The 27228-nt window shown below is 42.0% G+C and overlaps 1 protein-coding gene across 3 annotated transcripts in view; it reads left to right on the forward strand.

Annotated features, from left to right (window-relative positions):
* The window catches only part of ATP2B4 (ATPase, Ca++ transporting, plasma membrane 4), a 197239-nt gene that overhangs the window by 106525 nt on the left and 63486 nt on the right, over nucleotides 1-27228 (forward strand). For all 3 annotated transcript variants that reach the window (XM_015407325.1, XM_015407323.1, XM_015407324.1), the window contains exon 3: nucleotides 20680-20877. In XM_015407325.1, coding sequence (XP_015262811.1) covers nucleotides 20680-20877 — 198 coding nt within the window. The remainder of the gene's footprint in view (nucleotides 1-20679; nucleotides 20878-27228) is intronic.

Below are 27228 nucleotides of genomic sequence, written 5' to 3' on the forward strand. Positions count from 1 at the left end.
AGGCAGGGAAGGCGAGCTTGCAGTTCAGGGAAGGATGTGTGAACATCCCAACTCGGGAAAAAAATTCCGGTTTTAATTACATCGGGAACAAAACGCAATTGCCTTGCCGTGTAACCACAGCCTCAGAAACTGAAGAAAGTCCTGAGCAAATCAGCAAAAATATAGGGTATTTTATTTTGCTTTTTTCTCTCCAGAAGCAATGTTTAAAATTCTTTTTGGATTAAAAAAAAAGTTATGGTGGCCAACATTAGTCCTAAGTTAATAATAATGTAGAACCGAGCACTTTTCTGCTTGTAATTGTGTCTAGCTTGGTGAAAGCAGCTGGAAGACAGTAGGAAGGAGACAAAAGTGATAACTGTTGCTGTAAAGCAAAAACTTGTGTTGTGAGTCACTTTGGTAAGAAAGACTCTCCGCTCTCCCTTGGGTGGGGCAAGTGTCAGCAAATACAGCCTTGCCTCACCCGCTGGCAAGAACAACAATGTTAACTTCACTCCTCCAGCCCTTCATTTTAAAAAAAAGTCTATCCCCCTCCCTTTTCTTTTTTCTGCCTCTCTCTTTATGGCCTTCTTAGAATTGGCACTTTTAAAAAATCCTGGCAGGATTTCTGTGCCTTTAACAGCTGGCAGAAATGTAATAAGTGAAACTTTTCCTGTCATAGCATTTCCATGTTGAGGAAGTGGCATCAATTAAGTTTTTGTCTGGCACCTAGCATTAAAGGACTACTATAAAAATGCCTCCCTTATCGATCTCTCTGTGTTATCCTGCCCTCCCTCCAGTACCTTTAGGGCATCACACCAGGCTTCCCTCCTCCTATTTTTACCTGAAAACAGCCCTGTGAAGTAGGTTAAGCTGAGAGGGAAAATATGTTGTCAAAGGCTTTCATGGCCGGAGTTCAGTAGTTGCTGTAGATTTTCCAGGTTGTATGGCCATGGTTTTGGCATTGTAGAACCTGACGTCTTGCCAGTAACTGTGACTGACATCCTCAGAGGTATAACACAGAAAGATGGAGTACTCTCTGTGTCGAGGTGAGAAGAAAATGGTAGGCAGGTAATTTATATCTACTCCAGCAGGTGGGGTAGGGCTGAGTCATTATCTTGTAGGAGTTCCCCAGGCTATGAACATTCTAATGGAGGAGCTTTCCTGAGGAGGTTCTTTTGTATATGGATTGTTTTCTGAGGGGGTTTCCTGTTTCCTGAGGGGGTTCTTTTGTATGTGGATTGGCTGTTGAAATTCTAATCTTATCTGTAGTGCTATTGTCAGATGTAGAGCCTTTTGTGTTTTTCAGGACAGGAAACCATGCCCTATTTATTTTTAAACTCTCTTGCTTCCTGTTGAAATTGTGTTTATGTTTATGAATTTCAATGGCTTCCCTGTGTAATCTGACATGGTAATTGAAAGTGTTGTCCAGCCTTTCAGTGTCTTGGAACAAAATACTGTGTCCTGTTTGAGTTAGGCTATGTTCAGCCACTGCTGATTTTCAGGTTGGCCTTCTCTGCAGTGTCTTTCATGTTCTTTTATTCTTATCTGAATGCTATCCTGTGTGGTCCCGATGTAAACTTGTCCACATCTGCATGGTATGCAGTATACTCCTGCGGAAGTGAGGTGGTCTCTTCTGTCTTTTGCCGATCGTAGCATCTGTTGTATTTTTCTGGTGGGTCTGAATACTGTTTGTAGGTTGTGTTTTTCCATAAGTTTTCCCATCTGATCAGTGATTCCTTTGATATATAGCAAAAACACTTTTCCTGTGGGAGGCTGTTTTTCTTCAGTTGTTTGTTTTATCTTTGGTTTAATCGCTCTTCTGATTTCATTCTTGGAGTAGCCATTTGCTTGAAGTACGTGGTTTAGATGATTTAGTTCATCATTGAGAAAGTGCGGTTCACATATCCGTCTTGCACGGTCTGCTAATGTTTTGATTATGCCTCTTTTTTTGCCGAGGGTGGTGATTGGAGTTTTTGTGTAAATTACGGTCCTTATGAGTTGGTTTTCTGTAGACCTTGTGACCTAATTGAAGGTTAGCTTTGCCAGGTGACCATGACATCTAGAAATGGGAGTTTACCCTCAACTTCTTTTTCCATGTTGAATTGTATGTTGGGGTGGATGTTGTTGAGGTGGTCTAAAAACTCCCATCAAGAGGAAAAGCTTGTAACAGCGTCCCCTAGTGAGCTTCATGGTTGTGGAGAAGATCTGAGCCTGGGTTTCCGAGGTCCTAGTCTGAAACTCTATCACCCTATAGAACTCAGGAACTCAGAGACTTTCTAGACAAAAAGCTGATGAGATTCTAAAACTATGTCTGGACTGTACCACTTCTGTCTATGTGGAATTACATGATTGTCCCATTTGAAAAATCCTACAAATCTAAAATTAACATGTTATAGAAAAGGCTAGTCTACAAATGCTTTTCTGTGTGCAGAAAATTGTGTATTTTTAAAAAAATACATGGAGGACAATTCATTCAGCTGCAAGTGATTTATCATGTGATTAGCTGTTTGTCTAGAGAGCCAAAGCTTCTTTATACAAAAGCTTCTTGCTTAGGAAAGACAAATCCATGTATGAAATTCTCCAGAGGGCAGTAGGCAGGTCTTTCCAGGCTATGGAGTTGTGGGGCAGAAATTTCACTGGTGGGTTAGAGAGCAAGGGCGCAGCTTCTACTCTCTGCTGTGAGGAGTGCATTGTTCTCTCATCTGATCAGCTGATCCTGTCAAAACAAAAAGTGACTGCAGATAAAATTTTCAAGTGCTTTTCTCTTAGGAATCACGTTGTTCAGTCCCTGTCCTTTTAAGAGAAAAGAATATTTTCTTTCCTTATCCAAGCAGATCTGTTGCTTTTCTCATAACCTTTAAATTCCCTCTTCTCTCAAACTCCGTTTCTTTCTTATGTATGGCCTTCTGTCCTGTTTTTTGTTGGCTTCCTTCTAGACATTTTTCTTGATTGGGAAATAGGGGTTTCATGGCATATACACAGTAGCAGATTGGCTGCTGATAAAATATGCTCTCTTAAAAAAACTTTTCTTTGTCTGTTGTAATAAACCTTGGCTTGGTCTCAGCAGATTGGAATGGTCTCAGTGTGAATCCTTATCTGATAATGTTTGCTGTATAAATGTTCTCACTGGGAGAACAACATGCATAGCATGTATATTTTGGAAGGGATATTTCAGACTAAGATCTTACTGTCTAGCTGTGGGTGACAAGAAGTGGAAGGAAGGAAAGTTGTCTAAAGCCAGGTTCCCACATGTACTAAAATCAGGTACTAATGAGATGGCAGAGCATTACGGTTATAGAATGGCCTGGATCACTTGAAACTGTAGGTTGTGGATTCTAGCTTTTGATGTTGTTTCACATTTAAAATCCATTCAGACACAGCACAACACAACACAAATATTCTTGCCCTTTTATTTGTTTCCTAACTGTAACCAGGCTTTTAATTTTTAACACATTAAAAAGGTAAAGGTTCCCTTGCTCGAAAGCCAGTCGAGTCCGACTGTAGGGTTGCGGTGCTCATCTCCGTTTCAAAGCCGAAGAGCCAGCACTGTCCGAAGACATTTCCGTGGTCATGTGGCCGGCATGACTAAACACCAAGGCACACGAAACGCTGTTACCTTCCCACCGAAGTGGTACCTATTTATCTACTTGCAATTTCTTGCTTTCGAACTGCTAGGTTGGCAGGAGTTTAACACATTATTTGTATGCAAAAAGGATTATTGAGTAAGGAAAAGAATATCATTAATCAAAATTATATTCGTACATTTATATAACTTTACATTCTAATCTGTATGTTTGTTTGTTTATTTATTTATTATTTTCAATTTGTATCCCGCCTTGCCAGAGAACCACTTTTCCCGTATATGCAAGGTCTGCAGGTTTTTTGATTCAACCAAATATGTTAATCATAGACAACAAACCATGCAAACATTCCATCCATTCTTCCAAATGAAGAGCTGACAGTATTTTCTAGAATCTTGTGATCCCTAAATGTGCCACTGTAATGACATTCAGAAGAAGTTAATGCAGTTTTTTTGGTACTGTTAGGATACCATTCAATAATACCAGTTCTGGGTTAAAGGGGTTACAATTTTGATCCCATAAGGCAGTGATGGCGAACCTTTTAGAGCCCAAGTGCCCAAACTGCGACCCAAAACCCACTTATTGATCGCAAAGTGCCAACATGGCAATTTAACCTGAATACTGAGGTTTTACTTTAGAAAAAACAACTCATACATTAACTTAAGATGATCCAAACAAAGTAAGGAAAGCAATCCCAAAAGCTTTCATTTACTTAAAATTATTTGGCAGAGAATTTGACACTTTAATGATGGTCTGGGCCTGGCTGGGGCGATGGCACACGTGCCCACAGTGCCATAGGTTTGCCACCACTGCCATAGGGTATTATGCAGCCAGGGGAACAGTCCAAAATGTGATTCTGTGTTGTCCTGGTGTGGTCTGTTCTACCAGTTTAACATTCTCCCACTGTATTCACACCTCACTTTTCTGCATGTGTGAACCAGGTATTAGGCTTGGTTCAGATGTAATGGTAAAGCATAGTTTGCATTACATTAATAGATCTCGTGCTCACATGTTTCCTCCCTCTCTTTATTTCATATACTTTGATTCAATAAGTTGCTTTCTCTTTGGTGCAAACCATAGTTTACCATTACATTAGAACTGGTGAACAATGGCTTGTGCTTGTCCTTCAAAGCAGGATTGCAGCAGCTTCAAGCCATTATTGTGGGCCCATAGCCTATTAGGGAGAGAGCATGCAGAAGGAAAACACAACCAGACATTTTGGGTAAAAAATAGCCACAACTTTATTAGCCACAACCAAGGAGCACTGGTGCAGCATAGGGACAGATCCAGGATGGGACAATCCACCTGTTGCCCTATAAACCCATCCCCCTAGCTCACCTGCTTGGGGGGGGGGCATAAAGCAGAAATTCCAGTGGGGCCACATGGGCGCCTGTCGCTAGGTGGATCCCCTTGCCACCTGGTGGTGAGAGCCAGACAACAGCGTGCCACTTGACGGCTCCACCCCTCAGACCCCTTAAGGGAGTCCCCAACCCACCACAAGAGCAGGGAGGAGGAGCCCTTCCTCCCAGCTCCCACCAATGCTCCTAAGCCTGTAGCCAACAAAGCAGGCTGTGACAGATCCTGTAAAGTCAAGTGTCCATGCCCTACTCCTTGAGGTGTACACCATCAGCCCTGAATAATGTTGCTTGCTGGAAAGGAATGTCAAAATGTTCAATAATGTGACCCCCAAAAGAGTTGACAAACTTTCCTACTGCCTTGCAAACCTTCCTTCTGGCTAAATCGACTTCATCTAGTGCAATGGCACCCCTCCATACTCGATGTTCCAAAAGCTCTGACCAGAATAACTATGTGTTTGGTAGACAAGACACAAGGATCTGAAGGTCTGACATGATGGAACATAGTAGCATTGCACCTTTCTCAGTAGGTAAGTGATTTTCTCCCAGCTGGATAAAGGGCTGTGGTAGAAGACTTGGGTGAAGATGGTGTCTAGTAGAAAGCCCCAACCAAGTAAATTTGAAGTTGATTGTCAAGCCCAATGATCTCCCTCAACCAGATGAAGACATATATTTCTCTGCCCAATAGACGATGCTATGCCTGTAATCCAAACTGTTTTGTGCACACCTGCAGGGGCTAGAATAAAAAATAAACTGCCTTTAGTTGCACTGAGTGTGTATATAAGTACAATATGCTGAAGAATACCAGCAACCAATAACTGTAATCCTATCTAGCGAAAGCCGGGCTTCAGAAGCCGCCATGGCAGCGCCTATGTGAAATGAGTGAATTCTGTAATCAGTACAAGGCAGACCCAAGTCAAAAAGGCACTTACCCATAATGCTAGCAAATTGAAATCGTGAAAGGCAGGAGCCACCATTGTGAATTAAAAAGGGGCCGGGTAGAACTCGCCTGGATGCCAAATAATCAGCCACAGACTGGACTGGGCAGGGCAGTCCATTGTGAGCAGAATGCAACAATATCCAGGAACCCTTACAATGCTGATCCATTTTGGATTGCTTCAGGAAAATACTGACCCCTGAGCCTCAAGAGAAATCTCATTAAAAGACAGAGCACTTCCAGGGGATATGTGTTGTGAAAGCTCCACAAGCTCACTTCAATGGAAGGCCCCATAAAAGGCCAGCATGAAGGGTGGCCTCAAAGGTTGAGCAACAAGTCTGCAGCAGCAACCAAATGATACCGATGAGGATATCCATAGTGATGGGTTTCCTGGAGTCACGCCTCAAAGGAGAGGTCCTTTTCCATACCTTGATGGTCTGCCAGGCTATGAAAGAGTTACAAGGATCAGTGAAACACTAGGCCTTGCTGTAAAATGGTATTGCCACTAAGTGCAAGGATATGGTCCTGGGTGCCAGGCAACATTCTTTTAAATGAGTCATGTAATGAAGTATAAGACCAGAAAAGTTGTGCTAAAGCCCAAAGATGCCAGGGAAGATAAAAATGAAGAAACAGCACGGTCATTGTAAGACCTGCAAGTGGAAGAAGCAAGGGATCCAAATACTCCACAGAGGTGTGATGTATAGAGACCACGAAGAAGATAAACAGGTTGCTTACCTGTAACTGAGGATCTTTGAGTGGTCATCTGTGCATTCACACCACTCATCCTCCTTCCCCTCTGCTTTTGGTCCTTCCTTCCTTTCTTTCTTTGGAGACTGAAGGCAGCGGTCAGAAGGAACTGGCGGGATCGTCGTGCCCCTCCCTTGGTCATGCGCGGTGGAGCCCGGCACGTGACTGGGGAGTGGTTGCGAAAATCCCTTTTGCTTTCCATTATACCGATCGGGGTCAGTGCAGGCGCACTATATCCCCAGAGGTGTGAATGCACAGGTGACCACTCGAAGATCCTCAGTTACAGGTAAGCAACCTGTTTTTCCCAAGGCTCCACAGTTCCTCTGGGAATTGGTCTGGGTGCTGCTGTGTTTTGGGGACTAAGGTTCAGAATCTCTACTCCTGAAATCAAAACAACACATCCGTGATGTTGTTACTGGCACCTCCGACATATTTTGCTGGAAAAGAGATGTTACTGTTGAGGTCAGTTATATTGTTTCAATAACATTTGTAGAGATTGATCCAGTTGGTCAGCCATGTTGGTCTGAAGCAGTACAACAAATTTAGAGTCCAATGGCACCTTTAAGACCAGCAAAGGTTTTGTCAGCCTTCCCTGAGCATTGGCAAGTCTTCTCCTGCAGGGGAGGAAGAGAGTACAGAGGAGACAGTAAAGCGGCAAGATCAGAGAGAAGGGAGATCTCGGAATCGGAGGAGGTCGCACCGGGCGATCACCTTAGGAGAGAACGGTTGCAAAGGGCAAGACGAGGAGAGGGTGGTAGAAAAGCAGGGAGAGCAAAAAGAAGGCGGCCCTTTTAGCAAGAGGGTGGTAAAGTTGATTCTGAATAAAGAAAAGTTGACAACAGCCAGGGAGGAAGCGATTGGAGAAAAATTAGGACCTGAGGCAGCTGTGCAGTAACACTGCCAGGGGATTTTATCTCCAATAAATACGTAAAAGAGGCCAGCTGAGGGTCTCCAGTATCGTTCTGAGGCTGAAAACGGTAACTTCAAGAAGTTCAGACGCTCACGCTCTTGCTAAAACGGTAGGAAGCATCATAAAAAGACAAGATTCCTGACAGGTTTATTCAAGGTATGAGCTTTCGTGTGCACACATACTTTATCAAATACATTAGAATGGCATGTAAGGTTCAGACTTACAGCCAGAGAATGAACAGCAAATTCACATGCAACAGAATGATGATCAAGATATGCAAAGTGACACTAAATAACAAGTTAAGGTTATAGGGTCAGCAGTTGTAAAGCAATAAATACGTCAAACTAGCAGAAAAATGTCTAAAGGTATCTTTTCTAATTGTGGGAAGTGACTGGGAATCTTCATTCTCTTCTGTCAGGCATGGAGGGCTTTGTTTGTTTTGCATTGTGAGTTTATATACTGTCTTTGTTTTCTTTGTCATTTCCTACTGTGTATGTCTGTTTTTGGTTTTGTCTGTATTTTGGAGATCTCAGAAGCTAAGCAGGGTTGACCCTGGTTTGTACTTTGGTGGGACACCACCAGGACCAAGGTTGCAGTGCAGAGGCAGGCAATGGCAAACCAACTCTGTTAGTCTCTTGCCTTTAAGACCCTGTGGAGTCACCATAGTTCGGCTGTGACTTGCACACTTTACACAATCATAAAGGCAGTGTGAGAGCACAAGGTTTATTCAGTTTTACATCCGAACCAAGACTTTCACTTGTGTTGCAACAAGACGTACATCAAGCAGAATTAAGAATGAAGTTGTTGTGCCTGTAATATTTTCACAAGACAGAGTCAGAAATTAATGTAATTACATTTTATAGAATTAAAACTCCTTGGAGTGAAGGGAAGATAAATTAATGCTGCATTGTTCTGCTCTCTCTCAACTTGTACAAAGGAAGGATATACAGCCATTGTCAGCTACAGTCCTTAGTTTTTATGGCATGGCATATTTAATATACATCCAATCCTGGATTGACAGATGTGAATGCATATATTACTAGCATTATGCATGGGTATTAGTGCAACAGATGATTTTCACTGATTTTACTATGCATTCTTGTATATTGTAGAGCCCTAGGTAAAGGTAAAGGTTCCCTTGCTCAAAAGCCAGTCGAATCCGACTCTAGGGTTGCGGTGCTCATCTCCGTTTCAAAGCCGAAGAGCCAGCGCTGTCCGAAGACGTTTCCGTGGTCATGTGGCCAGCATGACTAAACACCAAGGCGCACGGAACGCTGTTACCTTCCCACTGAAGTGGTACCTATTTATCTACTTGCAATCTCTTGCTTTCGAACTGCTAGGTTGGCAGGAGCTGGAACTAGAGACAGGAGCTCACCCTGTCTTGCGGCACCCGGGTCTTGAACTGCTGAACTACTGACCTTCCACAGCCTGCAGTTCAGCGTCTTAACCACTTGAGCCACCGCAGCTCTATTAACCCTATTAAACCTGTTTGCACTTTTGGTATTTTGAGACAGAACAGTGGGTATAATAGGGGCCCCCCATGGCAGCCGGTCTTCCCCCACCAGACTTGCCTCCTGCCCCTAGCTAGTCACTGCTGCTCAGCTGGTCAGGAGAGAAGAAATGGGGGTGGGGTTTGATCATTAGTGCTCCAACACTATTAAATCACTTCCAGCACAATCCAGAAGTGACATTATGTTGGGATTCTTGTTTAAAGTAAATCAGCAGAGTATTAAAGAGACTGAGTCCATGGTGTGTTTAAAAGAATATAAAAGTTTACTATAAGCTAGCATGGGAAAAGGTACACAGGATATAAAATAACAAAGAGCTAAAATGACTACATCCTTACAGTTAAAAGGTAAAACTGGAATGGCATGGCGTCTTCTTCTCTATCAGAACAAAGAGAAACGGACGGAAGAGAAGCCATAAAATGCTAATACTTGACACTTCGATTTCCAATCAGAGTAGCAAACTAGCTCCAAAGTTCCCAGGCATCCTATAATCTAAATAGATTGGTTACAAACAAACATGTGACTTAACAAACATCATTAACCCAGTAAATACTGAAGTGTTTTAACTTGTAACATCCAACACATTATCATACCGCTGACGATGCTCAAGAACTCACTCCAAACTCTGTGGTTAAAACACTGGCAGCCTTTAAGCAGAGGCTGGACAAACTCTTATCAGGGATGCTCTAAACCAGGGGTGTCAAACTCATTTGTTATGAGAGCCGGATCTGACATAAATCAGACCTTGTTGGGCCAGGCCATGTGTGTCATAAATGTAATGCCAGGTAGCGGAGATATAAACTTCATAAAGGACACAATACAAAGGGTTTTTTTAACTTAAAATAAAAACATGCTTAAAACATTAGCACTCTTGCGATATTTTGTTTATTTAACAGTGTCTGGCAACTGACACCTCTTGCTCTGAATTATTGCATCAAAATGTCTGTGCTGTTGCAATCTTGAGTATGCTGTTCAGGTGTGTATATGTAAACTGCAAACCTGCGATGACGCAGCAGCAGCAGAACTGGAAGAAAAAGCAGAAGGCAGCCAGTTCCACTGCGGGCCTGATAGAAGTCCTCCGGGGGCCTGATCCGCCCCCTGGGCCACATGTTTGACACCCCTGCTCTAAACTGATCCTGCATTGGGCAGGGGTTGGACTATATGGACCCTCTCAACTCTGTGATTCTGTGGTGCCTGGAATACATTAGTGGCCACTATTGTTGGGATCATTGCTGTAGAGATAGCAGTGTTATCCTTCAGTGTGTTCCTCAGATGACTGCTGCTCTTCTGGTAGCATGTATATGTAACAATTGCAAGAGTTTAGAAACTTGACTGAGGATATGACTGGCAAGCAAGCAAACATCCAAACAGATTAACTAATCCAGTACTTGTGTACATAATGTAAAAAGGAAATGTGCATAAAATACAGGAACCTGGGAAAAACCAAGTAACAAAATAAAGTGTAATTTCAGTAAGGCCAGTTGTAGTATAAATAAGAAATACCAGTTTAGAGATCTCAATCTAGATTGCTGAAGCCCCTGCTCAGCATATTTTTAATATAGGCAATAATATACCCATTTCTTCACATCCTAAGTACCATCCAAATGTTAAGATGTTTTTTTTTAACAGTACTTCTGGGAACTAGAACAGTACTATTGTGAAAACTGATATTGCTGTGGTGCATTATTGGCTGAAAATCATGTCTCCATATCACTCAACAGTTGTTAACAAATTCAGATTTCCTCTGTGAATGGGACACAAACGGAGATATTTAACTATAACATCACATTTGACACCCACTAGTTCCTTTTTTCAGAAAGTTAAAAAAAAATGTAGGCATGCTTGAAACCCTATCCTGGAATTCCATTTTCAGTTCTACTTTCCCAGGCCAGAGCAGATTTCTGTGGAAAATCCGTCTGCCCATTTAAAATTCAGTTGGCTCAATTTGCACAGACATTCCTTCAGTATTGTCAAACGCTCGCTTCAGCAAAAGCCCCTGATGTTTTTAGACATGCATTTTTTCCAGTGTTTACCATGGCTCGCATAGGCTTAAGTCTGCATCAGCCAGTCATTCTTCAGCATACATGTTCCAGTTGTGCAAATTAAGATGGCACCATGTGAAAGATTACAGTATTGCAAGACTAAAAATGATGCATCTTTGTACATGAGTATTAGCCACCTTGGAGATCATGAGCTGGGTTGAAAGATGGCATAGAAATGTTTTAAATACAATTAATTTTATTTTTTTTTTTGCATAAGAATGAAGAAGGCATAGGTTTTCAAAATTTGCAAAGGAATTAAAATCAGGGCTGAGGCACCTTTCATGGATGCTTTCTTCTTACAGAAGTGTGACATTGTCTGTTCCGTGTATAGGGGGCAGTCCTAACTATGAACGGAGGGGAGAGAACATGTCCCAGTTTCTGAGACCAACCTGCCCTGTGTTGCCATACTGCCCTGTGGTGCTGGCAGAGAGGCTGAGTCTTATAACCATTGCAGCAGGGCAAAACAGGGCAGGTTGGTCTCTAAAATTGGAATATATTCTTTCCCATGCATTTGGAGTGAGGGCTGCTCCTCATTCATTCAGGTTTGCTGGTACAACTGGGCTGATCTCATGTATGGTCCTGAAGAAGAGTTTGGGCATCAGCCTTGGCAATCAATGGGAGGACAGATGTCACCGCCAGATCTGGCTCACATCCAAGTTTGGGCATCATAATAGAGTGCATCAAGACATGTCCTTAAAAAGGATATTATAGCTTTGGAAAAAGGGCAGAAAACGGGAAGCTAGAATGATAAAAGGGTTGGAACACTTTCCCTATGAGGAAAGGTTAAGGCGCTTAGGGCTCTTTAGCTTGGAGAAACGACGACTGAGGGGTGACATGATTGAGGTTTATAAGATTATGCATGGGAAAGAGCAGGTAGAGAAAGAGGTACTTTTCTCCCTTTCTCACAATACAAGAACCCGTGGGCACTCCATGAAATTGCTGAGCGGTCGGGTTAGAACAGATAAAAGGAAGGACTTCTTCACCCAAAGAGTGATTAACACATGGAATTCACTGCCACAGGAAGTGGTGGCGGCTACAAGCATGGACGGCTTCAAAAGGGAATTAGATAAGCATATGGAGCAGAGGTCCATCAGTGGCTATTAGCCACAAGGTATAGCTAGGGGCTCTGGGGCAAGGGATGCTCTGTCTTCTTGGTGCTTGGGGGGGGGGTCAACAGTGGGAGGGCTTCTAATGTCCTGGCCCCACTGGTGGACCTCCTGATGGCACTGGTATTTCTGGCCACTGTGGGATACAGAGTGTTGGACTGGATGGGCCTTTGGCCTGATCCAACATTGGCATCTCTTATGTTCTTATTATGTTCATGTCAACCCAGTTGTATTATTTTTCCCTTCCAAAAGCCGAGGCCATTTTGTTGGCTTCAGTTGCCCTCAGTAACATTAATATATAACCGTATCTGACTGACTGTGTAGCATGAGGATATCATTGCATTCATTATGTGAAAGAGAAAAGTCCTAACCTTTGGAGGGAAAATGCTACTGAAGCAACAGCAGACATGAGAAGCTGTCATTGAAACAACAGGAAGGGGAGCAACAATTCTCAAAGTTGCTTTTGTAGCAACCATTTCATCCCTTTAAGAAAACACATTTGATATAGCCCGAGTTTAAAAAATTATGAGAATACACAGTGCTTGTCCATGTAAACCTTGCTCAGAAGTGGATGAGAAGCTTGAGGTGTTTAGGATGGCTTCTGGAATTTGGCGGTCTTAATTATGAATTGACAGGACCACGTTTATTTATGTACTTCATTTATACCCCATCTTTGTGCCCAATGGTGACCCAAAGCAGCTTGTGTCATTCTTCTTTCCTCCATTATTCTTCCCAATTGCCAGTATTTCATAATGATTTATGCTTGGCTTCATGCTAGCTAGCATGCTCCCTGGTTAATGCTTTCTTTAAGCCAAGCTTCCTGTTCTTGCACCACTCATACTATGGCCCAGGCAATCATCGTGAAATTCTCCAGTTGTTGCTTTTGCTGGATGAGAGAGTCCGGGACAATTACTTGAGTTAGCATCAGGACAGGCATCACAGTCATGCTGATGTCATCTGAGGCAGGGAGAAGCATGAACCATAAGATACATTTGTGTTAGATGCAGGTCTCCTGATTGCTTCCCTGTGACTTGAAGAGAGATTTGTGAGAGAATTTGCCTACATAGTGATGGTTCATTCTGAGACAGAGCACTCCTTTAGGCATTAATGTTTCTCAGTTGTAGGAGCATGAATTGAACTGTCTCCATGGAGGAATGCATGGGGATCATTTTAGAACTTGCTTGACTTGGCTTGGGTTATTTTGACATTAACTCCAAGGAAGGGTTATCAACAGGAGGTGGTAGAAATCTGTTCCTGATGCTAAAATCCACATGGATTTTCTATGTCTGTTCTTCCCTGGGAATCATTGCAAAAAGCACTCCCATGGATGAAGCTGTTCCATTGGACTAATTAGCTCGAAGAGTGGAATCTCAGGATCATGTTTGCATACTGATACACATATTGTTGTTCTTGCAAGGGGAGCAGTTTAAGCAAGGTGGGAAGAGGACACACATGGTCTTAGAGTCAAGTGAAGTATGTACCTATATTCCTAAGCTAATTGTTCATGTTAATATTACCAGAGTGGGGTGCATTCTGTTTCTTCCCAGAATACTTCTGAATATTTTCCTTCTGGAGAAGGATGTCCGCATTCACATTAACTGAACATGATTCATCTTGTAGGGCAAAAGTGAGGAATGTACTCTTGTTCATAGAGTGTATAATAAACAGTTCAAGTGGAAGGTGCACCTTGCTGAATGACATATAATAAGGCATTGCTTGGCTTTGTTTATGTGGGCACAGCCACATCGTATATAGGCCTATCTTTCTCAGTTGTATGCAAACTTACTTTCCCTTTTACTTCTCCACAGAGATAAAACTTTTTTCACAGTTTTGTAGCAAAGAATCAAAATGACGCTGAAGCCCCCAGATTAAAAGTTATCAATGGTGTGCAGAGGGCAGGGGTGGCAGCAAGACGATGGCATTCTCCTGAGACCCACTGTCCAAAGTGAAGTGCTTCCTCCCTGAAGCTTCCCACTCTGTCCCTGGTAATGCCTGTAAGTCCAATCAGGTCAGTTTTCTGGCTCTTTTTCTGGCCCAGCCAAAGGCTCTAGGCCTGGAACAAATTGACTTGGAGAATGTCATTGCTGGGAAGGCCATGGATGATTTTATTTCAGTCTCTTCTTTCAGTGGATCTGGTAGCCACCTGTTGCCATTTCCCCTAGAGCTAGAAAGGCATTTCAGATTGTGGTGGGCAATGTCTGGTCTCATGGGGGGAAGGGTGTCCCTCTATAAGTGCTGCACTCTTTTTCTTCCAACCACTCTGATCTGCATGCTTTTTGGATAAATTGATTTTTCTTTCACAGTGGACATTTGTTCAAGCCAGCAGGGTCCAGTAGCTTTAGAAGATTCTTCCCTCTTTTCCCCTTCATCCGCAGAGGGGAGAGAAGAGAAGCGGTAGGGCCTGGCAAGTATTCCCAAGCTTGTGTACCTTTCTGCTGAGAACTCCTAGCAGCATCCCACATGTCAAAGAAAGCAGCAGCCAGATATTTACTATACCTGGGGCACTATTCTGACCTTCCCGGCTCAAATGAAGCATTATGGGAGCTGGCAAATTCTGCCATTTTTGTATCTTCAGAGGCAGTTGGAATTTTTTGTGACCGCTGCACTGGAAAAGCTTACTGAGCTAGAATGACAAATCTCAAGAAAATAAATCTTGATATCTCTAGAGCATAGCGCTGTGGGCAAACACTCAAGAGATGTCCTCAATTTCTCTCTTTCTCTATCAAAACTTTATTGTTTAATTTTGGGGAAGTTGTGTGCTATCATAAAAGGTATTGTACATGCCTAATAATGATCTGGCCACCCATTAGATTTAGCCCCCTTAATGGTGTTGCTTTTAATTACTACAATACATGATACATTGGGCTGTCCTTGAAGAATCTTTGGAAGTGCCTAGTGAATGTGCTTCACCTATACTTAAAAATCTTAATTGGCTCCTTGTTTGTTTCTATGCACAATTTCAAGTTGCCACCTTGAAAAACAATGTTATGGCATATGGGAATTTGAAGGACCAACTTCTACACTAATCTACCCACCAACTGAGGGCACGGGTCCTACTTGTGGTCATCAACACCATTTTAGCGTCAAATCCAACCTTTTAAAATGCTGAGACCAATCCTTTTTTTTTTTGCCCCCCTGAAGGGGATTTCTTATTGCTTTTCTATAAACTACAAAGAAAATAGGGAAGGGAATCTAATATCTACAGGAGAAAAGAAAGTTAACCACTAAAAAACCAAGTAGTGAAGATCATTACATAAGCTTATAAAATTATTAATCTAATCTATTATTAATACAATGAGCTTGAATGTTTAAATCTAGCCAATATTCCCCAAAACCTGGTATCAATTACTGTTTAAAGCAATCACAAAAGCATCAAACTTAAAATATGTTGTTTCTTAAAGGTGGAATTCAGAGTTCCTCCGCATCTCATTTCTTGGCATTTCTTTTCCTCAAATCATAGTCTCTTTTGGGGGCCGCAACCCCCAACTCTGAGTCAGAGTCCTCCTCCGTAGTTGAAGAAGTGTTTTCACCGCTTTCTTTATCCTGGTCTTCATCCTGGTCTTCATCTTTGTCATCTTCTCCGGACCCTCCCAGTTGCTACTTCAAGAACTCATTTGCTTTCTTAACAGAGTAAATTCTTTCTTTTTTTTCATTTATTCTGAAGAGTAGGCCTTCGAGAACCAACCATTTGTACTGTATGTTGTTTGTTTGTAAAAACAATGCCAAGTCTCTGGATTTCTTCCTCTTCTTTCTAATTTCAAATGGAATGTCTTTTAGTATCCATATGGTATTACCATTGATTTTCAGGGGTGTTCAAGATTTGGTCCCTCACATGTCTTTTTGAGAATCTAACCACTATTTCTCCAGGCAGATTATTTTTCTTAATATATTCCGAATATGATCTGTAGACCACATCCATTTCGCTTTGAAGATATTCCGTTTTCAAATCTGCCACTGGTGCAAGTAGATCACCCAATACTTGTTTTAGATTCTCTCCTTTTGTCTCAGGAACCCCTTGGAATCTCAGGATAAAGCTTGCTTTTTCTATTTGTAGTTGCAAAAGCTGAGATTCTGGATCTTGTACACTGATGAAGGGGGAAGATGGCAGAAGATGCAGAGTGGGCAGAACAACCTCGATGTGGGTGGGGACTGACCTTCAAGGGACAACAAAGGGGTGTGGGGGGAAATCTGAGTGAATCTGTATGCTTTTGAATTACCTTTGCCTTGGAAGCAAAACAAGGGGAAAATTGGCACAAAGGCACTCTCAGAAAATGCGGGGAAACAGTGACCAGAAAGATGCTATACTGACTGTGGGATGTGACTGTGTGATGGAAAGAATATGCATCTATTGGTATGTGTGTGAGAGTGAGAGTGAGAGAGAGAATTCCTGGCTGCTTCATGTATGTAGAAAATGCTGGACAAAGTCAGTAGTGGTAGCCAGTTATTTCACTTGTGCAATAAGTTGATTAGTTGGTGCCAGTTGCTGGTCAGCCTATTAATAACAACAACAACAACGCATTGTGTGTGGTATAGACAGGAGCAATGAAGATTTACTGGCAGCCTGAAGTTCTAACTCTTTTAGCAAGCTAGACTTATTTTGGGGGGCTGAGAGAGTTCTGAGAGAATTGTGACTGGCCCAAAGTCACCCAGCTAGCTTCATGCGAAGGAGTGCAGAATCGAACCCAGTCCTCCAGATTAGAGTCTACCGCTCTTAACCACTACACCATGCTGACTCTCTATGTTTTCCACTGTGTCACATGAACACATGAAGTGGCCTTACACTGAGTTAGACCATTGGCCTGTCAGGGTCAGAATTGGCTGATCTGACTGACAGCAGCTCTCCAGAGTCTCAGTGGCTCTCCACAGTTTTTTACATCTCCTGCTACCTGATCTTGGAATCCTATAGATTGAACCTGGTACCTTTGCGTGCCAAACAGGTGCTCTACTACTAAGACATGGCCCCATCCCATTAAGCAGAAAGATTAACCAACCTATTTGTATTGTACAATGTGGGTTAACCCTTTTCATTTCTGAAGCTGAGGCAGTGATGCTTCATCGGAAGCTTTCTATCACTACCTCTGTTGCTACAGAGAGACTTATTGATATAAAGGTAGCTCTGACTTCAAACCTAATTTACTGCTTCATGTAAAAAGTAGCAGTCATGAGCCCAGAATATTTGGCCAATATGTAGTTGGGTTGAAGCAGAGGAGAAGTATAGACGTGACAGCCCAGGATAAAAAAATGTTGTTTTTTCTTAGGCCTTTTTTCCAATTTCCATTTTTTCCTGTGAAACATAGAAAAAAATTCCTATGAAATATTTTCTCTTTTTGAATGAGAAAAATCTTGTCTTACAAAGCATTTCAGTCATTGCAAATACGCAGTGTAAAAGAGTTTGAGAACCTTCTTAATTTTTCCAGTAGAAAAATTGGAAAATTTGGGGGAACACTGAAAAAATATATACTGTAGACATATACAATATTTCCAGTATTTTTATTTAGATGTAAATAGTTTTGACAACAATTAATATGTTATGTGTTTAAATGATGACATTGTTATTAAAGAGCTCAATGTTTTCAGTGTTATAAAGTTTAGTTTAATATCCAAACATGCTGGCCATTCTAGCTATTGTCACTCTGTGAGTGGGTTTCAGTCCAAATAATACACTTTGTTTTGCTTACTACAAAAATTGTTTTTTCCTTTCAACTTTTGTTTCTTACTTACTCTCATATGGCAAAAAATTAAAAAGACATGTGCTTTGGTGGCATAGGGTACAGCAGTTTGCAGCATTTGTGCCCCCCCAAAATTCACCCCCCCCCTCATAGTTTCAAAATTCCTGGAAATATTACATCTCTAGTTTTTCTTTAGGAATCCCATCTCTTCCCACAGTCCCTTTTCTACCTTATGTGTAAAGATTTTTTTTTTTACTTTCAGAGTCTGCATTTGATCCAGAAAGTATGAAATTAGCTCACTGTAGCGTAGCCCTTTGTTGAACTGTCACCTCCCCCCACACATATATCACTCTCAGAGATTGCTGAATATTTTAACAAAACCAGTTCCCCTTTGTATCCAAAGCCTTTACTACCTTTCCCACCCCATGTGCTGGCTGAGCTGCATCTCACATCCCAGCATCTGGGTTGCAGGAAAGGGGGAAGAGGAAAACATCTGTATTCCTTGCATCTTGTGTCATTCATGCAGTATGTGCTGATGTTTCTTCGTTGCTTCCGAGGGCTGCTCTGATAACAGGATCTCATATGCAAGGTAGTATGATTTAGAGGACATTGGTAGCAAGGGCATCTTTGGAGAGAGGCTGTGGCTCAGTGGTAGAGCATCTGCTTGGCATCCAATCCCTGGCATCTCTAACTAAAAGGACCAGGTAACAGGTGATGTGAACGATCTCATCTTGATATCCTGGAGAGCTGCTCCCAGTAGGCAATACTGATCTTGATGGACCAGTAGTCTAATTCAGTATAAGGCAGCTTTATGTGTCTCTGTGCAACTGATATTCCTTGGATACGTGCTCAGATAACTCCTGAGTTAAAAGTCTCGATGTGGAAATAATGAATACTTTGTCTACTCATGCATCAAACACAAAGATGCTGAGCCTCTCTTGAGGCTGCTGTACATGCCAGTCTCATAAGCAGACATTGCAGCACTTGGCCAGAAAAATGACTAGAAAGTACAGCTTAGGGTTGCCAGGTCATGTCTAGCAAATTGGTGAGAGATGATGTCACTTCCAATTTAACCATAGAATTTTGGGCAAACACAAGAGTGTCATCCAACATGATGGTATCACTTCTGGGTCATGCTGGAAGTGGTGTAATTCTGCCAGCGATGCCTATCTCTCCCCCCCCCCATTTTGCTTGGTGTTTTCCTCCTATTTGCCCAGCTGAGTGGTGGTGAGCAGAGGCAAAGAGGGTGCCTGGTAACCCTAGTACAGCTTCCTGTGTGAAGTTTCCCTTAGAAGCCCTGCATGTATTTAACTTTTTAAAACTCCTAATTCTGTGGTTGAAATGAATTATGCAAATTATGTAGATTAGCATTTATCTATTTTGCCTAATGCTCTTCTGGTTTAGGCAATTTATTCTGCGCAAAGTTTTTTTAAAGTATTTGGGCCCAGAAGATGGAGCACTTGATGCTACGGAGTTGCTGAGGCTGTTGGGCATGGTCAGTCTGTTAGACAAGAAACCATGATGGGGAGATAACATTTTAATAATTTGTTTTAAAAGAGAATGTAGATTTTCTCCTTCCCTAGCACACACTGAGGAATTGGGTGGCAGACCATAAGGATGGGTGATGGCAGTTTTCAAGATCCCTCTCCTCTTCATCCTGTAGCGTATCAGTGGAGGTGTTTCGAGATGCAGATTTCGCTGATACCACACTCCTTCCAGCTGTGATTTCAGCATGCTCTTGAGAATAATGTATACACATTTTCCTGCCACAATTTATTTCAATTGAAAAATTTATTATACAGATGCCAAGTTTCCACACTAAATATTAGATTCCATGCCTGTAGAGCTCGGTAGTTGCTTACGTAGCTCTGGTCTAAGGGATGCTGTTTCCAGAATGCCAGTGCTGTCTAGGCTATGATATAATATGACGTGAGTTGCTTTACTTCTCTTAGTGATGCTTCCATTCCTTGGGAGCCGCAGCTGGAAAGGGGAATCAGCATGTCATCTCCCCCCACCCTGCACTGATCCCTGTCCCAGTTCCTCCTTAACGGCAGTTCCCCAATCCACTTCCCACATTGTTCCTAACCATCCCCTGGTGTTCAGGGGCAGCTTTGATGGGGTACAACGTGGAGGGGAAAGCAGCAAAAATCCCTTCCACAAATTTGTTTGTTCTTGGCAGTCAGTCTTTGATCTGCTGTAGATGGTACACGCTTGTTGACAATATGTATTTGCAGGCAGTGTCTGCCATAAAAGAGCTCTGTTTCTAAGAAAGGATGCAAAGGATATCTGTAATATAAATAAGAAAAGTTATAGAAGATGAGTGACACGCTAGTGTGCTGTTGGGAGATCTAGGTTTGAATTCCTACTCCACTGTAAGCTTATTGGGTGACCTCAGGCCTGTTACACACTCTTAACCTAAACTACCTCACAGGGTTTTTCTGAGGATAATATGGAGGAGATGAGAATAGCATAAGCCACTTTGAGTCCCCAGTGGGGAGAAAGGTGGGGTGTAAATGAAGCAAAGTAAAATACTCCTGCCAACCTAGCAGTTCGAAAGCAAGAAATTGCAAGTAGATAAATAGGTACTACTTCGGTGGGAAGGTAACAGCGTTCCGTGTGCCTTGGTGTTTAGTCATGCCGACCACATGACCACGGAAATGTCTTCGGACAGCGCTGGCTCTTCGGCTTTGAAACGGAGATGAGCACCGCAACCCTAGAGTCGGACTCGACTGGCTTTCGAGCAAGGGAACCTTTACCTTTACCTTTTTAAAATAAAATAAGGCTGAGAATAGAGCAGTAATATTTCTCTGACACGCTTTCCGTCTTCTCCTTTTCTTTCTTCTAGGCCTGTCTGGGAACCCTGCCGATCTCGAGAAAAGAAGGCAAGCATTTGGCCAGAACTTCATACCACCAAAAAAGGCCAAAACCTTTCTACAGTTGGTTTGGGAAGCACTTCAGGATGTCACATTGATCATCTTGGAAATTGCAGCCATAATCTCCCTGGGGCTGTCTTTCTATCACCCTCCTGGTGGTGACAATGAACGTGAGTGACTTTTGACTTCTGTGTGTACATTTATTTTTATTTTTAGCATAATGGGTCCAGGCAGGCATCCCATTCCTATACAAGGACCTGACACAGGAGGGCAATCACTAGGTTCACCTTTTCTATGTAGGTATTACAGCATCCTACATGTATGTTCTTCTCATATATCTGCTACAATGTGTAGGACTCCAGGTGCACATTGGAACAGGACATGAAGGTAGGTGATGCTGAGGAAGGGGGAACTAGACCTTCCTCTCCTAGAACTTCCAACTGGGTCCCTCTCCAAGTGGAAGATGTGTCTACCTTATCCCCATAGTGAGCAATTGCTTTAAAATAAATGACTCAATCAATAAATCGATTTCAAGGCTTAGTAATTTTGTGCTCAATGACTGATTTGACAGTTGTCTAGGCCAGAACCTTTAGTAAGTATAAAGCCATGTTGTGCTGATTTTTTCATGTAGTTGTAAATATAATTTTATTTATTTATTTAATTCAATTTTTATCCCGCCCTCTGTTGGGCTTAGCAAGTTAAAACACTTCAGCAATTATAGAGTTAACTTTGTTTGTGTCAGGCAACAAGAAGCCACATGTTTATTTGTATCCAATCTGTTTACTTAGTATAAAAGCCAGGAATTCTTCAAGACAAAGGCAGGAAAAGGGACCTCAATATGCTAAACAGCCAATACATTGATTTCCAATCACAGGGCTAAAGTTCAGGTCATTATAATAAGACCTCCTACAAAATTCACGGGCTTTTCCCACCTCCCATTTTGTAGGAGGTCATTATAATAATACCTGAGATATTAACTGAGGAAGTCACATGTTTACTTGTACCCAATCTGTTTACTTAGTATAAAAGCCAGGAATGGCGTCTCCTCCTCCTCCAAGACCTTCTCTGCAAGCGGGCTCAGGGTAGGTTACAAATGACAAAATAACAATATAATCAAATAGTTAAAACCATATTTCTCTTAAAACAGAAACCAAACACAATCAGTGTGCATTTGCCTTGACACAACGCTCAGTTTGTGCTGTATCCATTTGGTCAGCATTGTCAGCAGGGGAGGCCAAGACAGATTTGGATGTCCGCTGCCTCATCTGAAGGCTCAGCACAACAGCTCCGTCTTGCAGGCCCGGCAGAATTGTATTATTCTTCCTTTGCTTCCTTACCCGATTAAACATAGATATTTCCCAGAGTTCCATAGCTGACAGTGTTTTCCTGCCCACTTTCTCAATCACCCGCATAGTCTTGGCACACTAGGCCTCCCCCTCTTCAGCTTAATGCAACAATACTGAGGTGTAATAAAACGCTAAACAACAGCTTGATACAAAAATTATTTCAGTTAAAGCAACTGCTCCTGGTAAGTTCAACATGCAGTGAAAATGAGAGTTATTTCCTTTGCCCTTCTCAAGTACAGTTGTTGGGTAATTCCATTTTGCTAATTAAAAAATTAATGCAATGCTGTTTCCAGGAGCTACAGTATTATTTTTGTTTTCCTAGTCTATAATGTTGTGCAGAATTGCTGAGTCCTAGTAAATAAGTTAGCCTGAGCTTCAGTGAAGATACAAGTAATTTCTGCTTAAATACTACCCGAGCAATATATGAAACTATCACATGTATGACAGTCTGCAGGTTATTGTCTGTATTACCGCCATTAGGCTCTTGGTCAAATCAGTATATGGCTGCATAGAGATTAACTGTAGTCAAGGTGGAGAAGAAAGACAGTGGGACTAAAATGTCATCCCACCAAGCTCTTTCATAAAAGAAAAGGAGATATCAGTAGTTCTTGTCTTGGTTGTCTGTATTGCTGCTGTAAACTGACAGTTCAGATTGAACCATATATCTGAATGTGAGGGAGCTTGGATGGTTGATGGTTTTGAATAAGAAAGAGGGACATGCAGTTCTCTTCCTGGGTCAGTACTATTTTAGGAGCTCTGGGGGCGTTTTGTTTCATGAGAACAGTGTGTCATATTTTATAGGAAATTGGATTAAAAGTCCCTCTTTACCTGTGACTAGAGGCTGAATAATTACATATATCCCACACTACATTTCTTCCACCATAATAATCAAGGCAGTATACACAGAGAGTCACTGCACTGTACTAGTTAGGGTGTGATATTAGGATCTGGAAGACCAGGGTTCAAGTACCCGCTTAGCCATGAAACTCATAGGGTGACCTTGGGCCAGTCACTCTCACAGGGCTCTTGTAGAGTTAAAATAGATGAGATCAGCCATGTATTCTGCCCTGACACCCTATTAGGAAGAGCAGGATAAAAATGGATGGATAGACGTCTCCCATCCAAGCTTTTGCTAGCCCCAAGCCAGCCTGGTTTCTGCAAGACTGTTATGTAATGTGCCTTAAGACCATACTATCACCTGGATATTGTATCCACAATCAGAGTTGCTGTGGAAGACAGGGAACTGAACAGGGTGATGCTTCTGTGGTTCTGGTTTGTGCTACCATCAGAGCACATAAGCTATACTTTTCTATAGAGGCTGCAATTGAGGGTTTCAAATCTCTCTTAGGAGACCTCTTCTGGAATCCATCTAGTTTCCCTCATTTCAGAAGGAGAGTTTTCTGTTGGCTTTGACAGAAGCTCAGGCTCTTAGAACCTGAAACAGGAAACAGGCTCTTAGAACCTGAGAACAGCATGAGGCTAAAGAGGAAGAGTTGGGCATGATGTCTTTGAGTGAGTGACACCTAATAATGCATAGCCCTGGCCCTGGCCCAACAAGCTGTGCAGTATAAGGGTGCATTTTGTACCAGTTGTCTTTTCAAAGAAAAATGTCCCGGGAACAGTTTGGACCAACTGTTCCCTCTAAGCTGAGTTAGTGTGAGCTAGTGCACGGTTATTTGGCCTCCAGCTCACAGTTCTGTGTCTTCGCTCAGCAAGGATGGCTCCAGAGCAAACTAATTTATGCAGTATCCAAATCGCTCACTCACAACTTTAATGCCAATAGCTCACAAAGTGGAATTTTTGCTCACAAGACTCCACAGTTTAGAGGGAGCATTGTTTTAGATGTGGGAGAAAGCACACAATGTGCCAAGGCAATCTTTAAACTTCAGAGATTAGAAAGAAGAGAATTCAGAGATAGCCATTAAGTAATATTATTGCTGTTTGCTCACCAAATGTTATGCACAGCATAAGAAGGAACCATGAAGATCCTTCTTTGACATTTTTAAGAGTCATGTGTATGTTTATGGTTTGTTTTATGCTGGGCTGGATGTTTAATTTTGGATTTTAATTAATATCTTTTAATGCTTTGTTGCATTATTTTTATTTTGTAAGCCACATTGGGCAAGTTCCTGAAGAGACGGCATAAACATTTCTAACTGAATAAAACATCATCACTGAAGTTTGCCGGCAGGAAACATTTTAAGAATCTTAAAAATATATAGAGATATTATTAAATCTTAAAATTTAAGAATTTTTAAAATATACTGAAATGATGCTGTTAATGCAATAGGTGTGTGCGTAGAAATCTGATGCTGCTGTAGATGTTTATGCTTACAGCTGCTTCTAAAATATGCCACAGAGTTCTGTTGTAAGGATCTGTCGGAGCCTTGGCCTACTGATTTTTGGTTTCTGTGGTGATGGCATTTCTTGTTATTGCTAGTAGCTGACGGTCTTTACAGCAGTAGCAGTGAAAAACTTGACATGGCTTTGCTTAGAGTGACTATATCCTGATGGCTGATCAATGAGAACTGCCATGTTGGGTATGAGCGATAGTTAATCGCTCCTATGCCTGAGAGTGACTAGACTGACTACAACAGAGCTACAGCATAGTCCAAGTTTAAGCCTCTCTTCCCTAGCATTTGAAATGGTAAGCTCTAACTGTAATAGGTAGTGGTAGCTTGAATTTATATTATTAGGGCTTTTTTAATCAGTTATGCTGTGAGCTTTTGCAAATCCTGTAGAAATGAGGTTCCTAGATTAATCACTCATTACATGAAATCAGTTGTTAACTGAATTCAATACTTGTAAGTTAGATTTAGTTACATTTGGTTGCATTTTGGGGTACTTGGATAAATAGCCCTGGGAGCAAGGTCACATGTAAGTGTCATCATACATAGCTTGTGATACTGATTAAAATATACAAATTTCTTATTCACTATTTCTGTCTTTTTCACAGTTCTCTGAACATCAGCTAACATTCCTTAGCTGACAAATTATAAGGATTTTAAAGCATTTCCTCATAATGGAATCTGTCCTTGCCTTTGGTGTCTTTTTGTTCCTTTTTGTCAAAAATATTTTTATGTTCCATTGTATTTTTTTTTCTGTGAATAGCACATGGAATCAAGTTGTGCACACTTGATTTTTCTTTATAGTCATTATTAGTTTTTTCTTTTGTTATTTCTTTTCTTCTTCTCTACTAGTTCTTAACTTTTCTACCTGCCATTTTGATAGCTTTGGTACATTTGAGCTGCTGTGTACATCATCTATGCACAGTGAGTCTAAACTCAGTTTCCTGAGAGGCAATTTAAAGCCCAATAGTCTATACTTATATGAAATAGCTGTTTCCAGTGTGCATTACTTTGCACACATGGCATTGCATTTCATTTGATGCTTCACTGCCAACTCGTTTAGTTTTGTAAGATCATCCTGTTTACTGTCTGCCCTATCATCTTAAATGTTTGACTTGTTGTTTGCCTGCAATACCAGAGTTATGTCTCCCTCTCTTGCCAGATTAATATAAAAGTCCGTTGTAGCTCCTGGTTCTCAGGGAACAAGTTTGTTCCCTTGAGGCCAAGGTGGCTGACCTGGAGAAGCAGAGACAGTCAGGCACATGGAGAAGGCTCTCAGGGACTTGCTTGATATGTCCCACTCTAGTTATGGCAGCCCTGCTGCTGCCAGGGAGCATGAGGGTCAAGAGGGAACAGGGCACCGTGCTGAGGATAAGGGGAATGTGCCCTCAGAAGGGACCTCTTCTTCATCTGGTAAACGGGTATCCTTTTGCACCAAGGAACCATCCCTGGGCGGGGAGGGAGGCTCTTGGTAGTTGGTGATTCGATCCTTAGGCAGGTAGACAGCTGGTGGCAAAACCGCGTACTGACCATATGGTGACTTGCCTGCCTGGTGCAAAGGTAGTGGACATTACGCATGTTCTAGATAGGCTGGTAGATAGTGCTGGGGAGGAGCCAGTGGTCGTGGTACATGTTGGCACCAACGATGTGGGGAAATGCAGTCGCAAGGTCCTGGAGGAAAAATTTAGGCTGCTAGGCAGGAACCTCAAGACCAGGACCTCCAAGGTAGCCTTCTTGGAAGTGCTACCTGTTCCACGTGCAGGGCCAGAGAGACAGGCACAGATCAGGAGTCTCAATGTGTGGATGAGACGATGGTGTAGGGAGGAAGGGTTCAAGTTTGTTAGGCATGGGGTACTTTTTGGAACAAGAGGGAGCTTTACAGAAGAGATGGTCTCCACTTGTCCCGAGAAGGAACCAGGCTGCTGGCACTTAAAATCGAAAAGGTGGCAGAGCAGTTTTTAAACTGAATATTGGGGGAAAGCCAACAGGAGATTAAAAGTTTGGGATGGCTCATCTCAGAGAGATGAGGGGGTAGCTATTCCTTTTCTACAGGGAGGTGGATTGGAATTGTCCATTGAGACTATGGCTAGTGATAAGGTTGCAGGCTTAACATGTATGGGAAATTATAAGTGTTTCTATACAAATACTAGAAGTGTCCGAGGTAAAATCAGGGAGTTGGAGTGCTTGGTGTTGGGGGGGGGGATAGATATTGTGGGTATTTCAGAAACTTGGTGGGATAAGGAAAATCAGTGGGATACGGTGATTCCCGGTTATATATTATATTGGAAGGATAGGGGGGAAGGGTTGGAGGTGGGGTGGCTCTGTATGTCAGAGAGGGTATACAGTCCAGTAAGACTGAGAGGGAAAGTGAATTGGATTTGCTTCTGGAAATGCTATGGGTTGAAATAGTAGGCCCAAAAGGAAGCATAACATTGGGAGTTTGTTATCGCCCACCAGATCCAAAAGATAGAAGAGGATAATAAAATGATGAATGAATTAAAGATAGCGGCTAGACAAAAAAACTGTGTTATAATAGGTGATTCGAACTACCCACACATTGATTGGGTCAATATGTGTTCTAGTTGAGAGAAAGAGATTGAGTTTCTAGACACTCTCAATGACTGTGCTATGGAGCAGATTACCTACCAGGGGAGAGGCAATCCTGGATTTGGTCCTAAGTAACGCCCAAGACCTGGTGAGAGATGTAAAAGTGATTACACCACTTGGAAACAGTGACCATAATGTTATTGAGTTCAACATTTGTATAAATAGGGACTTGCCCAAAAAGACCGACACAACCACTTTTAACTTTAAAAGAGGTAACTTC

The sequence above is a fragment of the Gekko japonicus genome, unplaced genomic scaffold, assembly GCF_001447785.1.
Source record: "Gekko japonicus isolate JY-2015 unplaced genomic scaffold, Gekko_japonicus_V1.1 scaffold228, whole genome shotgun sequence".
NCBI lineage: Eukaryota > Metazoa > Chordata > Lepidosauria > Squamata > Gekkonidae > Gekko > Gekko japonicus.